Consider the following 12815-nt stretch of genomic DNA (forward strand, 5'->3'; position numbering starts at 1 on the left):
TAAAGACTTGGAAGAAGGAGTTTTTTCGTTTACAATTATTAGAAAAAAAATTTCGTGAAATTTTCACTAAAATTTTAAGTTTTTTATAAAGATATCTGCCAAAAATCCAATTTTCAGTTTTTTCCTTCGTCCAACTTCTAAGTTTTACCTAAAACACGTATTTTTATACCCTGAACGGGGTATATTAAGTTTGTCATGAAGTTTGTAACACCCAGAAGAAAGCGTCGGAGACCCTATAAAGTATATATATAAATGATCAGTATGTTGAGCTGAGTCGATTTAGCCATGTCCGTCTGTCTCTCTGTCCATCTGTCTGTCTGTATATATACGAACTAGTCCCTCAGTTTTTAAGACATCGTTTTGAAATTTTGCAAATGTCATTTCCTCTTCATGAAGCTCCTCATTTGTCGGAACTGCCGATATCGGACCACTTTAACATATACCTGCCATATAAACTGAACGATCGGAATCAAGTTCTTGTATGGAAAACTTTCACATTTGACAAGATATATTCACCAAATTTGGTATAGATTATTTTCTAAGGCAACAATGTAATCTCCGAAGAAATTGTTCAGATCGGTTGACTATAGCATATAGCTGCCATACAAACCGAACGATCGGAATCAAGGGCTTGTATGGAAAACTTTTGCATTTGACGTGGTATCTTCACGAAAGATTTCAGAATTTCTTTGTTAACAGTGTATATTTGTAATAATAAAAAAAAAAAATCTAATAATATATTTAATTTTTTATATGAGAAACATATTTTTGATAAAAATGCTTTTTATTACTTAAGGAAACCCACGTAACTCCTTAAAAACCGCAATCACTTCTACAAATAAAAGAAATTCAATGAAAATCATTAGTTTTAAGTTTTTATTGCGACAATTGCTTTTGTTTGTAACAATTTGTAATTTCTTTGGTGTATTGAATTAAGTAAATAAAGTACATTATAATTTTTAATTAAAGCACATGTGTATTTCCCTTAGAGAGCTCTTATTGTTGTACTACAATATTATATTATTTTTCTGCACGCTTATGATTCAATGCAATGCTAGCTGCTTACTCAAACGCTCAAAGTATGGGAATTATATATGCTTCAGCGATGTTTCTTGCCACTCTTGGCCGTATATCATTTAAGGTGTTTAAGTAGCTTGAAGGTATGCTGTATATTTTTGTTTTTCTTTGGCTTTTTTTTTATTAGCTATTATCATTTGTAGACAGGTATGCGTGTTTGAATTGTGCTATAATATCTATACCTACGTGCATTCACGTAAATTAATTAAAGAATAAATAATTTATGCACATACATTTGTATGTATGCATGTGCGTGTGTGTATTTATAGTTGTTGGTGAGTCATTAATTAGGCACATGCAACCGCCTGAGCCTTCTTCTGTATCAAACAATCCAGAGCGCGCTGCACATCCACGAAAATATCATCGGCGGAACGTTCGGCGTTGAGCTGCAGCGAAATAGAAGACAAAATCAAATATGAAAATAAATATTAAATTCTTTAAAAATGTAGATAATAAATATTTATGGTAAAAGTAGAATTTCTTCAGACGCAATATTTCGCCTGCCTCTTACCGTTATCGTCTTCTCGATGTATTGGGTTAGAATGGCATTTGTGTTTGTTCTGAAGGTGGCTAGACGAGTCTTAATGGTTTCCTCATTGTCATCGGCACGTACTTCTGTGGAAGCAGCTGCACGTCCCATTATACGTTGGACCATAACTTCCTGCAATAAAAATAAAAAATAATAAACAAGAGTTTAGAGATTTGTTGTAATTAAGTTTTTCTTAAATTAAAATAAATTTAATATTAATATGATTGCTTCTTGGTTATACAAAAAGACCAAAGAAGGGGTAACTTGGTATTCGACATAAATACACCTACACACGTTTTTTCATCGAAGCTTGAGAAAATGTAGTAGAAAGTTGCAAGAAATCTGGGTTGCTATACTTAAGCTTCAAGATTTTTGTTGATGTTAGAGATATTTGGTGTTAAGTGGAATAACTTATGGGAAACAAATGTGGTTTGGTTGTCAGTAAAATGTAGTGAATTAAATAGCCTCAGAGATAAGACTTTTAGCTTCAATGTGGTCAGTTCCATGCCTATCATCATTATTTAATTCTCTATTAAGAGTTTTGCTCACTTTTATGTCAATGGTATTAAAATATTTTCAATTTCTTTATGCTGATCTAGATATTGGGATTTGATCCTCTTATTGCTTTCTGAAATTGACGACTTTTTGCTAGTGGCCAATCCCCTTAAAGTATGCTACCGACGCACTGCACAGCTATGCTCAAAATTTTAAGCATCCCAAATTTTGGAGACAAGTAACAAAAATATCTTAAATTTCCGCGTTCGAAAAATAATCCGGAAATTATCATTATATTCCCCGGGTAAATGATATTTCAAAAAAATATATTTTGCTAATTTGGCAGGACTGTCCGTAATTACTATCAACTAATTTGTTTACAGCAGCTACTAAATCGGTACATCTCAGTAGTGCGTTGCGATTTTTATAATGGATAAAAATATTGGACAAAGAACTTTTCTTGAATTTGTATTTCTAACCAAATTTCGTCTGCGGAATCGTTGCGAATATTGGAAAAGGCTTATTCAGTTTTATCAAAAAAAGCGGTAAAAAGGCTTCAAAGATGGTCAAGAGAACGACCTTCGACTCAAACATCATTGTTGTTTTCGATATTCGTGGGTTGGTGCATCATGAATTTGTGCTGGAGGGACAGACGGTCAATAAGGAGTTCTATTTTGCCGTAGTGAGGTGTTTGTGTACCAATAGCCGTCGAAAACAGCCGGAATTGGGGAAGAACAATTCATGGATTTTTCACGATGACAATGCACCATCGCATCGAGCCACAATTGTGACCGAATTTAAAACCGTGAACGTAAAAAATACCATCAATCAACCACCGTATTCACCAGATTTGGCTCCGTGTAATTGTTCTTAGTTCCCCAAACTGAAATTGCAGCTCCGTGGAACTCGTTTTCAGTCGCTCGCAGAAGTAAAACAAAATTCGCAGAAAGCGCTGAAGGTCATCCCAAAAAGTACTTATAAAAAGTGTGTCGAGGACTGGAAAAATCGTTGGCATAAGTGTATTACATCTGATGAGAATTACTTTGAAGGCGATAAAATAAATAATGATTAATAATTAAATATTTTGCGTTTTATTTACAATTTCTGGATACTTTTGTGGCAAATTTCATCTCATAACCTTTATTACCACTAACGTTAGAAATCATAGTTTTATAGTCTGATTTCTAAAGTAGAAAGCCTAAGGTATATTCAAAATTAGAAACAGAAGGCAATCGGCCACCTTCCGCTGGTATACGTAATGTCGCCACGAATAATAAGACTTAGATGTACACGCTGTACGCTTACCAGAGCACGGCATTTCAGGCAGTACAGGTCTGCTCTCGATGTCACCCGAACATTATTTACGCAAAGTTGTACCGGAATCTATCAACAATATATGTGACCTGGTCTACGAAAGGGAAGCTAACGTGCGAAAACTAGTTTTCTGAGAAACAGCTGTTAAAAATAAACAACTCGTTTCCTCAGTTTTTTTTTGAAAATTGATTTTTTGACACCTAAGCCCCCTTGCCCCCTTTCCGTAGACCAGGTCACATATAGAGAATATTTCTAAACTACTACGCTTCCTACGAAGCGCAAAGCGGCCACTGGGCACGTTCGTAGACTTTCCAGACGAGGATTACATACTGAATTATATATTACTCAATATACATATAAAGTACTCGTATCGATTAACTATTTATTCACGCTTTATCCCGGAATACCACCTTTCCGAATCCCTCGAAACACTTCGCTTACTGGAAACTCTAAAAAGTTTACCTGACAACTAAAATACCAACAACATCTGGCAAATGTCAAGTTAAACAAGTCGGTCTGCTTTTGAGGTAAATAATGGATAATTTAGTATGGATAAAATTTCCAATAAAATCTTTACTGTTAGGTACTTACATCCGAACAATCAAAGTAGATAATCAGATCCGCTGGTGCAATTTGACGTTCAAAAGCTGCGCCTTGATCCTTTTCGCGTGGGTAACTGAAAATAACAAACGAAAGAAATTAATAGTCTTTTAAAATTGAGGGAAATTAAAAATTCACACACCCATCAATTAGAAAGCCCTTCGAATCGCACTTGTGATCGGCAATGGCTTTGGCTAGCAGGCACAAGACAGCTTCGTTTGGCACCAATTTTCCCTCTTTCATGATAGCTGCCAATTCACGACCCTTATCGGAGCCAGAGGCCACCTGTATAATGAACAGAGAATTTGTATTAAATATTTTATATTTTTGATATTTGACTTTTTCACTTCGCCAAATTCAAGCGAGCTCTGTTTGACTATGTCTCTGTTTACAATAGTCGAAAGTATTTATAGCAGTTGTTTGTTCGATTCGCCTCGTCTTGAATTTTCGAATCGAAGTCAACTATTTTGTTTTAGTATCGCTATGAATAATCACCTCTGCGCGCAGTAAATCACCGGAGCTCAAGTGTGTGAATCCATACTTTTCTACAATTTTGGCGCATTGTGTGCCTTTGCCGCAACCGGGACCACCCAAAATCCAGACAATTGGTACGCCAACCTAAAAAAATTAAGTAGCTGTTAAAGCGGGTGGTTACAATGGTATATATGCAATTAAGTTTACTACACGCCATCTAATTACAATCATACACATATCATTTAAATACCGATAATTTAATTTTGTAAATATTTTTTCACGTTTTTTGCAGGGAAGCAGGATAAATCAGGGTTGAATAGGCGAGTAAATTTGTTATGACATTCGGGCGGGTAAGTTTGACTGATAAGCTCAAATATGTTGCAATTAGTTGATACATTAGCTTTTTGAGAGATTAATAAATATATTTATATGTTATAAGCGTTTTTACATACTGAAGACTGTTAGCTGAGTATTATGAAATGCATTGAAAATTTCGAGATATAATTTTGCTTTACATATATATTTTGAGGCACACTAAGCAACAATCGTGCAATTTCAGTATTCTCGGAGCCAGACATATTTTTAAAGGTAATTCTTAATTTTCACGCTCATTCGAATTTGTTTAGAAGTACCATACTATACATTACGAAACGTTTGGTTTAGACCTTTTGGTTATGCATTGTTTACTTACACCGATTTGTGCTCTTCGAAGTTCGGCGGCCTTCGATTTGTCATTGGCTTCCTTCTTCATCGCCATTTGATGACACATAAATAACTGGACAAACACATATATAGTGTAGTTGAGACATAAACGAGTAAATACAGTTTATAGTATAACAAGGAAGCCGGTGCACTGACGTACACATATTTTGCTTATTAAATTATATTTATTTAATTCCAATAACTACTTAATTGGAATCAGAATTTGTAGAGCATAGCGTAATTAGTTGCATATATGTATATATATACATATATACATATATAAGTATTTGATAAGAATTGAATTGGCGGAATTATTACTAGTTATCAAAATTTATGTCTATAAACAATATTACTGTTAAATATTTGCTGAAAAAATAAATTCACTTAAAATGCGCTAATCTAATCGCCCTAGTTCATAAATCACTCATCGGAAAACATACACAGATTCGGGTGTAAAAAAATAAACCAATAGCAAACATTTTAAAATTAGAGAGCATGGGAATTTTCATTCAAAACGAACAAAATCGACTTTTGGTCAAAACTGTTTTAAGTGCGATTTGTACGTAAAATGTAAGGGCAGAAATTTAAATTCAATAGTAAACAAGAAAAACGTTAACTTCGGTTGCACCGAAGCTAAATACCCTTCACAGGTGCATTTCTGTTAGTAATTATGTGTTCAGTTTGTATGGAAGCTATATGCTATAGTCAACCGATCTGATCAATTTCTTCGGAGATTACATTGTTGCTTTAGAAAATAATATATACCAAATTTCGTGAATATATCTTGTCAAATGTGAAAGTTGTCCATACAAGAATTTGATTCCGATCGTTCAGTTTGTATGGCAGCTATATGTTATAGTGGTCCGATATCGGCCGTTCCGACAAATAAGCAGCTTCTTGCAGAGAAAATGACGTTTACAAAATTTCAAAACGATATCTTAAAAACTGAGGGACTAGTTCGTATATATATACAACTGACAGACAGACGGACAGACAGACGGACATGGCTAAATCGACTCAGCTCGACATACTGATCATTTATATATATACTTTATACGGTCACCAAGAAACAATATCTTGGTGTTACAAACTGAGGTGACTAACATTCGTATATATACAGACGGGCGGTATATACAGACAGACGGGCATGGCTAAATCGACTCAGCTCGACATACTGATCATTTCAAAAACTGAATAGAATCGCTGTACATTTTCTCTTAGACCCCATATACTCAATATATTTATACATACTAACCTACCATATACATACATATGTATGTATATCAGTTTAAATTTACACTATATACGAGTAATCGGTCAGTAATTGAGAAAATTTTATTAACCTCTCTTCCACGCCTTAATTTTATACTTTTAAATTATATTGGAGTGTGTTAGATATTTCATGGATCAAGGCAGATATATCGCTACTGAAATAGGTGCATTTGGAATATGTTTAAGTACACACAAAATGCATACCCTTTTTTTGTCATTACGAAAGAGGAATATAATACGGAGAGAAAAAAAAAAAAAACACAAGTGTGGGAGAGCTAAGATCGGGTAAAGCCAAACATTTTATACTCTTTCAACTTGCAAGAATTAAAACGACGGAAGCACCTTCAAGTACATAAGGCTTGCTAGTAATATGGGATGTAAGGCGAGTTTTAACCTGATTTTATTCATTGTAAGCACAAATATGCACCGTTATAAGAAACACACACTCTCTCAATCTTATTAAAACAACTCATATAATTGCCGATATAAAGTCACAGTAAGTTTGAAAGTGGTTAAGGGAAGTATTGACCCAATTCCATCCATTTGTTGCATACAGCCATACTACCAACAGGAAAGGATTCTCCCTGAATTTCAATTATATATCTCAGACGTTGAGCAATATTTTCGGTAAAAAGTCAGCTGTCAGCAGCACTGAGCCCACATATTTAGTACCTACATACCTGAAAATTTGTATCCCGTTATATTATTTGTTTCTTGATTTGTACACTGGAAAATGAAAGTTGCAAATGGAATTTTAAATTGTGTTATATGGAAGTATGGCTGTAGTCCGATTTTGCCTATTTTCCCATTGTATTATAAGAATATCAGAAGAATGAACACAATTTTGTTGAAATCGGTTGGGCGGATCTCGAGATATCAGAATATGAATATCTAAAAAAAATTCTATTATTGAGACTTTTAATTTTCATCAACTTTAGGCGAACCCGAATTTTCTAAATTTGAGTATCAAGATCTGAGACCTGCCTGAAGTGAAGAGTGAATAAAGTATTTTCTGAATAGTTCTATTTAATATTTTGAGAACATTTCTTCGTCAGGTCCAGTACGCCCTAGTGCATATCTCAGTTGGAAAAGCTGCTCGTACAAAAATTTAATAAGGAAAATCCAATCATCGATCCCAGTTCAGATCAATATTAAAAGGTTGTTTCTAATGGAGTTCGCCACGTAGCAGAAAGTATCAAATATCCGAACATGATAATCAAACGTCCCTAAGACGTTCCGAAAAAAAAGATTTATTTATATTAACCACCAATTAATTTATACTTTTACAGTCAAAAAAGAGTTTTATTAAGTGTACATAAGAATTTCGAAAAAAATTCCGAAACTCAAGTTTTTGTTTTAAATTATACAGAGTAATAAATTTGAAAATAAAATATATACATATAATATTTGCAATTGGTCATATATAAATAACAAAATCCAGGAAAGAAATCTATTATGTCACAAACAAATAAATAGAAAGTTAAACCCGTGTTTTCAACAAAGAAAAAAGAGTACAAGAATTAATTATATGAAACATTAAAAAAATAACAAAAATATGTCATTCTTTGCACTTTTAAGAAGCTTTAACAAGTGGCAAAGTGCCCTGTCTGGTAGTTTTGAAGTGTGCACGGCAGTCTTACTCTACCAACAACGCTCGCGTAATAATCGCCTGATTATTGATTGCTCAAGCATTCAAAATTGTGGAAAAGTATGCGTGAGAAAATCACTAATGAGAAATCTCTTGCTGCCTTGACGCCTTTATTATTGCTTTGAACTTTTTAAAGAACTTTTACTTGACCTTCATATTCTTCTTAATGGGTAGTTTTATATTTAGCTGCAGCCATGAGACTCAAAGCAGTTATTTGTGGGTACAAGTTTTCGAATACATAAAAAATTAGTGGAAATGTTGAAATATATGCAAGTATACATATATAATCCTTTCTAATATTTATGAATGGAATATTTGGCACGCGCAAGACAAGTGGTATGTTTTAGCTTAATCTTTCTGAAATTTTGTTTTTGAAATTTGTTACAAATCTCATATTAGGTAGGCGTGGTTGTGGCCAAATGACGTTTAATTAATAACGAAAACGAAATAAATTGTGTTATACATACATACATATATGATGAAGATCCGAAGTATTCGAGCCAAGACTCAATTCCATCTTAATGAACAAACCAAAAGGTTTGGTGTGGTTTGTCTGCCGGTGGAATCATCGGTCATTATTTCTTCAAAGTTGATGCCGGTAAGAACGTAATCGTAATTGGCCTGAAATTGAATCTCGTGATCTCCGCGGTATTTGGTTTGAACAAGACGGCGCCACTTCCCACATGTCGCATCAATTAATGAATTTATTGAGAAAACACTTCGGTGAGCAGATAATTTCAAATTTTGGTTTGTTCAATTGGCCACAAAGATCGTGTGATATTACACCGTTAGACTTCTTCCTGTGGGGTCATGTAAAATCTAAAGTCTATGCGAACAATTTCACATTCTCGAACGAGTTATCGATAATTGGAATCAATAAATGGACCTGAGACGTAGCCACTGCCAACATTTGAAAGAGATAATCTTTAACAAATAAATGGCAAATAATATTCTTTCGAATGATAATAGACATTCCCCATTAAATTTGAAGTTTCTGTGCTTTTTTGTTTCAAAAAGTAGGGAATCTCGAAATGGATCACTCTGTATATATGTACATATAATAGAAGGAAAACTCGAGCTTTACATATGCATACATATGTCAACGTACAAATCCTTCCATTTTAGTAATTCACAATTGCACTCCATTTTATTATGGATTGACGAAATGCATGCCATTTATCTGGCAATTTGTAATTAGTTGTCAAAATACTGCAACCGTAAATAAAAACAAGCAAATGCAGCCATACGATTATAATATAATCACTTTGTAGTATATCCAAGAGATCAACGTAAGAGTAATGTGAAAGCGCAAAGTGTACAAGAGGCGGGCGGACTTGACCGCCAAAGTGTCAATTATGACATTGAACGATTTGTGTGCTCAGATAATTGCGCGTAAAATTGTCAGACAGAAATTCATTGTCAAAAGCAAGCAAAAATTTAAAAATAAACTCAGGAAAAATTAAATAATTTACAATCAAACGAATGAGGCAACAAATACATGTGAAAATTTATACATACTCACGCCTGTAAATCTAAAAGTGTCTCAGTGTCTCTATAAACGATTTGCATGTAATTCAATTGTGCCACTCATGACACTAATTCAAATGGGGAAAAAAGTGTGAAAAAAATGATCGTTTACTATTTGTTGAAAAAACCAAATACAACGCAAGAGTTGAAACAATAAACAACAACCGCAGCGCGAACTCGCGAACTCGCGCTTAACGGCATGAATGATAATTTATATGCGAAGTGGCAGCAACTGAAACAAATTATGGTTTTTATAATGCTAATTTGTACATTAAACATACATATGAACACGCGCATAAAATCAATATATTTTCAAACCCACGCATTCTTTTATTTGTTAGCTATTTTGTTGAAATTCCAGTAGCATATTTAGTTTTGACTCTCGCTATTGTCACATAACATGCATTTGACAGTTGTTAATGGCTAATGTCATAACAACAATGTGGCGAGATGCTAGCATAAAAGAGTAATTAACGAGTAACTGATTACATTGTGATTACCATTAATTTGAATTGATAAATAAATATGAATAATTAAGTAGCAAGAATTAAATATTTCGAATATTCATATAGAAATGTCAGAAAATTTTCAACAATAGATTATTTTTATGTTATAAAAACAATATACATATGTATGTATATAACCAAAATTCTTATTTTAAGTTTAAAAAATAAATTGATTTTCTTGAATTTGCTACCGATATTATGGTTAAAATCCGGGTTAATCCCGATAACCTAGAACTGGCTCTTTTGCGAATACCTATCTGTCGCTGTTCACTTTTCATATGTCCCTTATATTATGAGTTGAAAGATTGGTCCTGGGAAACCCATCAATCTGAGGGAGTCTAATCCGATAATTCTCTTTGTCTCACTTGAGACATTGTTACTTCCAATGTTCACTTACCATCTGATTCTAGCAGACCATCAACATGGCTTTTGTAAAGTGCAGAATACTTAGCGTCATAAACGCTCAGATAATTCGTAGTTTAAATCAAAAGACATCCCGTTAAACGATCCAAGTAGCTTAGGACTTGTTTAAAGATTTTGACACTGTCAATAATGCCACGTTACTAGACGAGATCAAGCAATTTATGCATGATATCCTCTCCCCGCTACCGTTTAACTTCTATAATTCGAATCTTCCTTAACCCCCAGAAGGAATTACCACCATATTATGCGCAAATGATTGTACTGAATGATTGTATTAACGACAGGCAATAGAATAGTTAGCTAAAGAATTTCGGTGTTACACTCGACAGCCGTTCACTCCGCATATGACCGCGGTTATGACCAAAGTACAGAGCCGCAAATCGCTAGCCGACAGCTTCTGAGGAAAAAGTCAAAGAATTATTGTCCGGTCGGCCATAAACTACACAGCATCGATATGGTCGCCCGGATGTAATGAAATGTAGACGAATAAGCTTCCGAAGTCCCAGAATATTGCACTCCGAACGATAACAGTATAGCTCCCGATGTCTCCCGTTAAACACCTGTATGATGAGGTTTCCACGGTTCTGGTTAAGAAGCACAATGTACTCTTATACAAGTAATTTCTGATAGCATGCTTTCGTAGAGATCACCCTCGCAGACATCTGTTTAGAGTGGTACCGACTCCTAGAAGAATTAAAAAATCATTCCTTGCTTATTTCGACGACATAGAATAATACATCCACCAAACTACGGAAGCAACTAACTTCAGGCAAGCGCTTAATGTAGGACCGTTTTAATTTCTGAGGCTCCTCTCCAGTCAATGGAATTCTTTGCATCCATTGCAGACGAAACACGTGTGGCCTGGTGACTATAGAGTGCGTCTGGCGCTATTTCATTCTAGATATTGTAGCAGGTTAAACATACATAAATATATGCCCTTCATGCAATGAGTCGCCACACTCTAACCACCTCTTTGTAAGCCCAATTAATCCCAATCATCTAACACTCACTCCTTTACCTATAGTTTAATCCCCTCGAAACAGCAGGTTGCCTTGCCACCCAAATAGCTAAACAACCAGGAGTCTTACTTTTCAAAACGTTTTGTGGTTCAATCCAAGTCTTAAGAAAATTATTAAATTCCGTTTAAAAGAATATTTTTCGAAACTGTATAGAAAACAAATTAGATTATATTTCTGTAATACATGTAGCCAGCCGAGTGCAAGGAAGTCTGCATATATGTAGATTATATTATATTGTTTCTTGGGCCTACCGAAACTGTATAGAAAACAAATTAGATTATATTTCTGTAATACATGTAGCCAGCCGAGTGCAAGGAAGTCTGCATATTCGGTACATGGGGGTTATAAAAGTATTTTTAAAATGGAAATTCTTATAAACTGATCGATCAAAATCAAAAACAAAATACTCAATCAGATTCATGGTTCTGTAAACACTTGAATAAGTATATTTATTTTCATGAAGTTGTTTTGACAGAGCCCTTTGTAATACAATTTTGTATGAGTTTTTACTTGTCTGTAAAGTGGTAATTAATAATTTAACCTTTTAATACCTAAGTTCTAATAAACTGTATAATAAAACTGTGAATTGGTGAATATAAAGTCAATTTAACCTTCAATTTACCAATTCACACCAAAATATTTACACAGGAAAGTTAACAAAATAAATATATTAATAAATAACGTGTAATCAGCAACCATATGCGAAATTTCGAAATATCTTCAAAGATCACACATTTGAAATCTGAAGCAAACAGCACTTTGACCCGCTGTTTGATAAATTCAGTGAAAATTGAATCTGAAAATTCTTCAGTTCAGAAACATTGTTTTCTTTCAAAATAAAGGCAAACAATTGGGAGAAACGCACTTTCAAATGCTACATTAACAGTATTCACATACACACTAAAATTAAGTAAATAACCTCCGAAGAGAGGTGTAGTAAGACCCTTCTCTCTTAGAAAAATAATTACAAACTCAGCTGAGATAACAAAAATATCAACTTGGGAATGGTCCAATAATTTATAAAAATTATGTAGTCGGTTAATGCTATGTAAAATTATTGGGTACAATTTAAAACCACAAATACGAGTATATATATATGTACATATGATTGTATATATATTACTTCCTACATATTTAATTTATATTCTATATTTTAGTGGCCCGGCGCAAGAACAACAAGAATTTGGTTGGCAACCTGTAGGTTTTTAGGAATTAAAAATTATTTAGTA

At 33.9% G+C, this 12815-nt stretch overlaps 1 protein-coding gene and 1 pseudogene across 1 annotated transcript; one reads left to right on the forward strand and one right to left on the reverse strand.

The window, feature by feature from the left end:
• LOC120778343 overlaps positions 1–12815 on the forward strand; it is a 33657-nt pseudogene that overhangs the window by 8058 nt on the left and 12784 nt on the right.
• LOC120777915 (adenylate kinase isoenzyme 1-like) lies at positions 854–5259 on the reverse strand. Its single transcript, XM_040109499.1, has 6 exons — positions 5181–5259; positions 4511–4633; positions 4158–4300; positions 4007–4091; positions 1589–1738; positions 854–1463 (listed from the first exon to the last, which is right to left on the reverse strand). Exons 1-6 carry the CDS (start codon positions 5256–5258, stop codon positions 1365–1367), a joined length of 678 nt encoding a protein of 225 aa, XP_039965433.1. The 5' UTR covers position 5259; the 3' UTR covers positions 854–1364.

Source organism: Bactrocera tryoni, chromosome 5, assembly GCF_016617805.1.
Source record: "Bactrocera tryoni isolate S06 chromosome 5, CSIRO_BtryS06_freeze2, whole genome shotgun sequence".
NCBI lineage: Eukaryota > Metazoa > Arthropoda > Insecta > Diptera > Tephritidae > Bactrocera > Bactrocera tryoni.

What these genes read in the sequence shown, in the direction of transcription:
- LOC120777915 (XM_040109499.1), bottom strand. Translation starts at nt 5,258, where the DNA reads ATGTGTCATCAAATGGCGATGAAGAAGGAAGCCAATGACAAATCGAAG. An exon ending in GTGATTTACTGCGCGCAGAG is followed by an intron (nt 4,301 to 4,510) that starts GTGATTATTCAT and finishes TTCATTATACAG; the next exon opens with GTGGCCTCTGGCTCCGATAA. An exon ending in ACATCGAGAAGACGATAACG is followed by an intron (nt 1,464 to 1,588) that starts GTAAGAGGCAGG and finishes ATTTCGCTGCAG; the next exon opens with CTCAACGCCGAACGTTCCGC.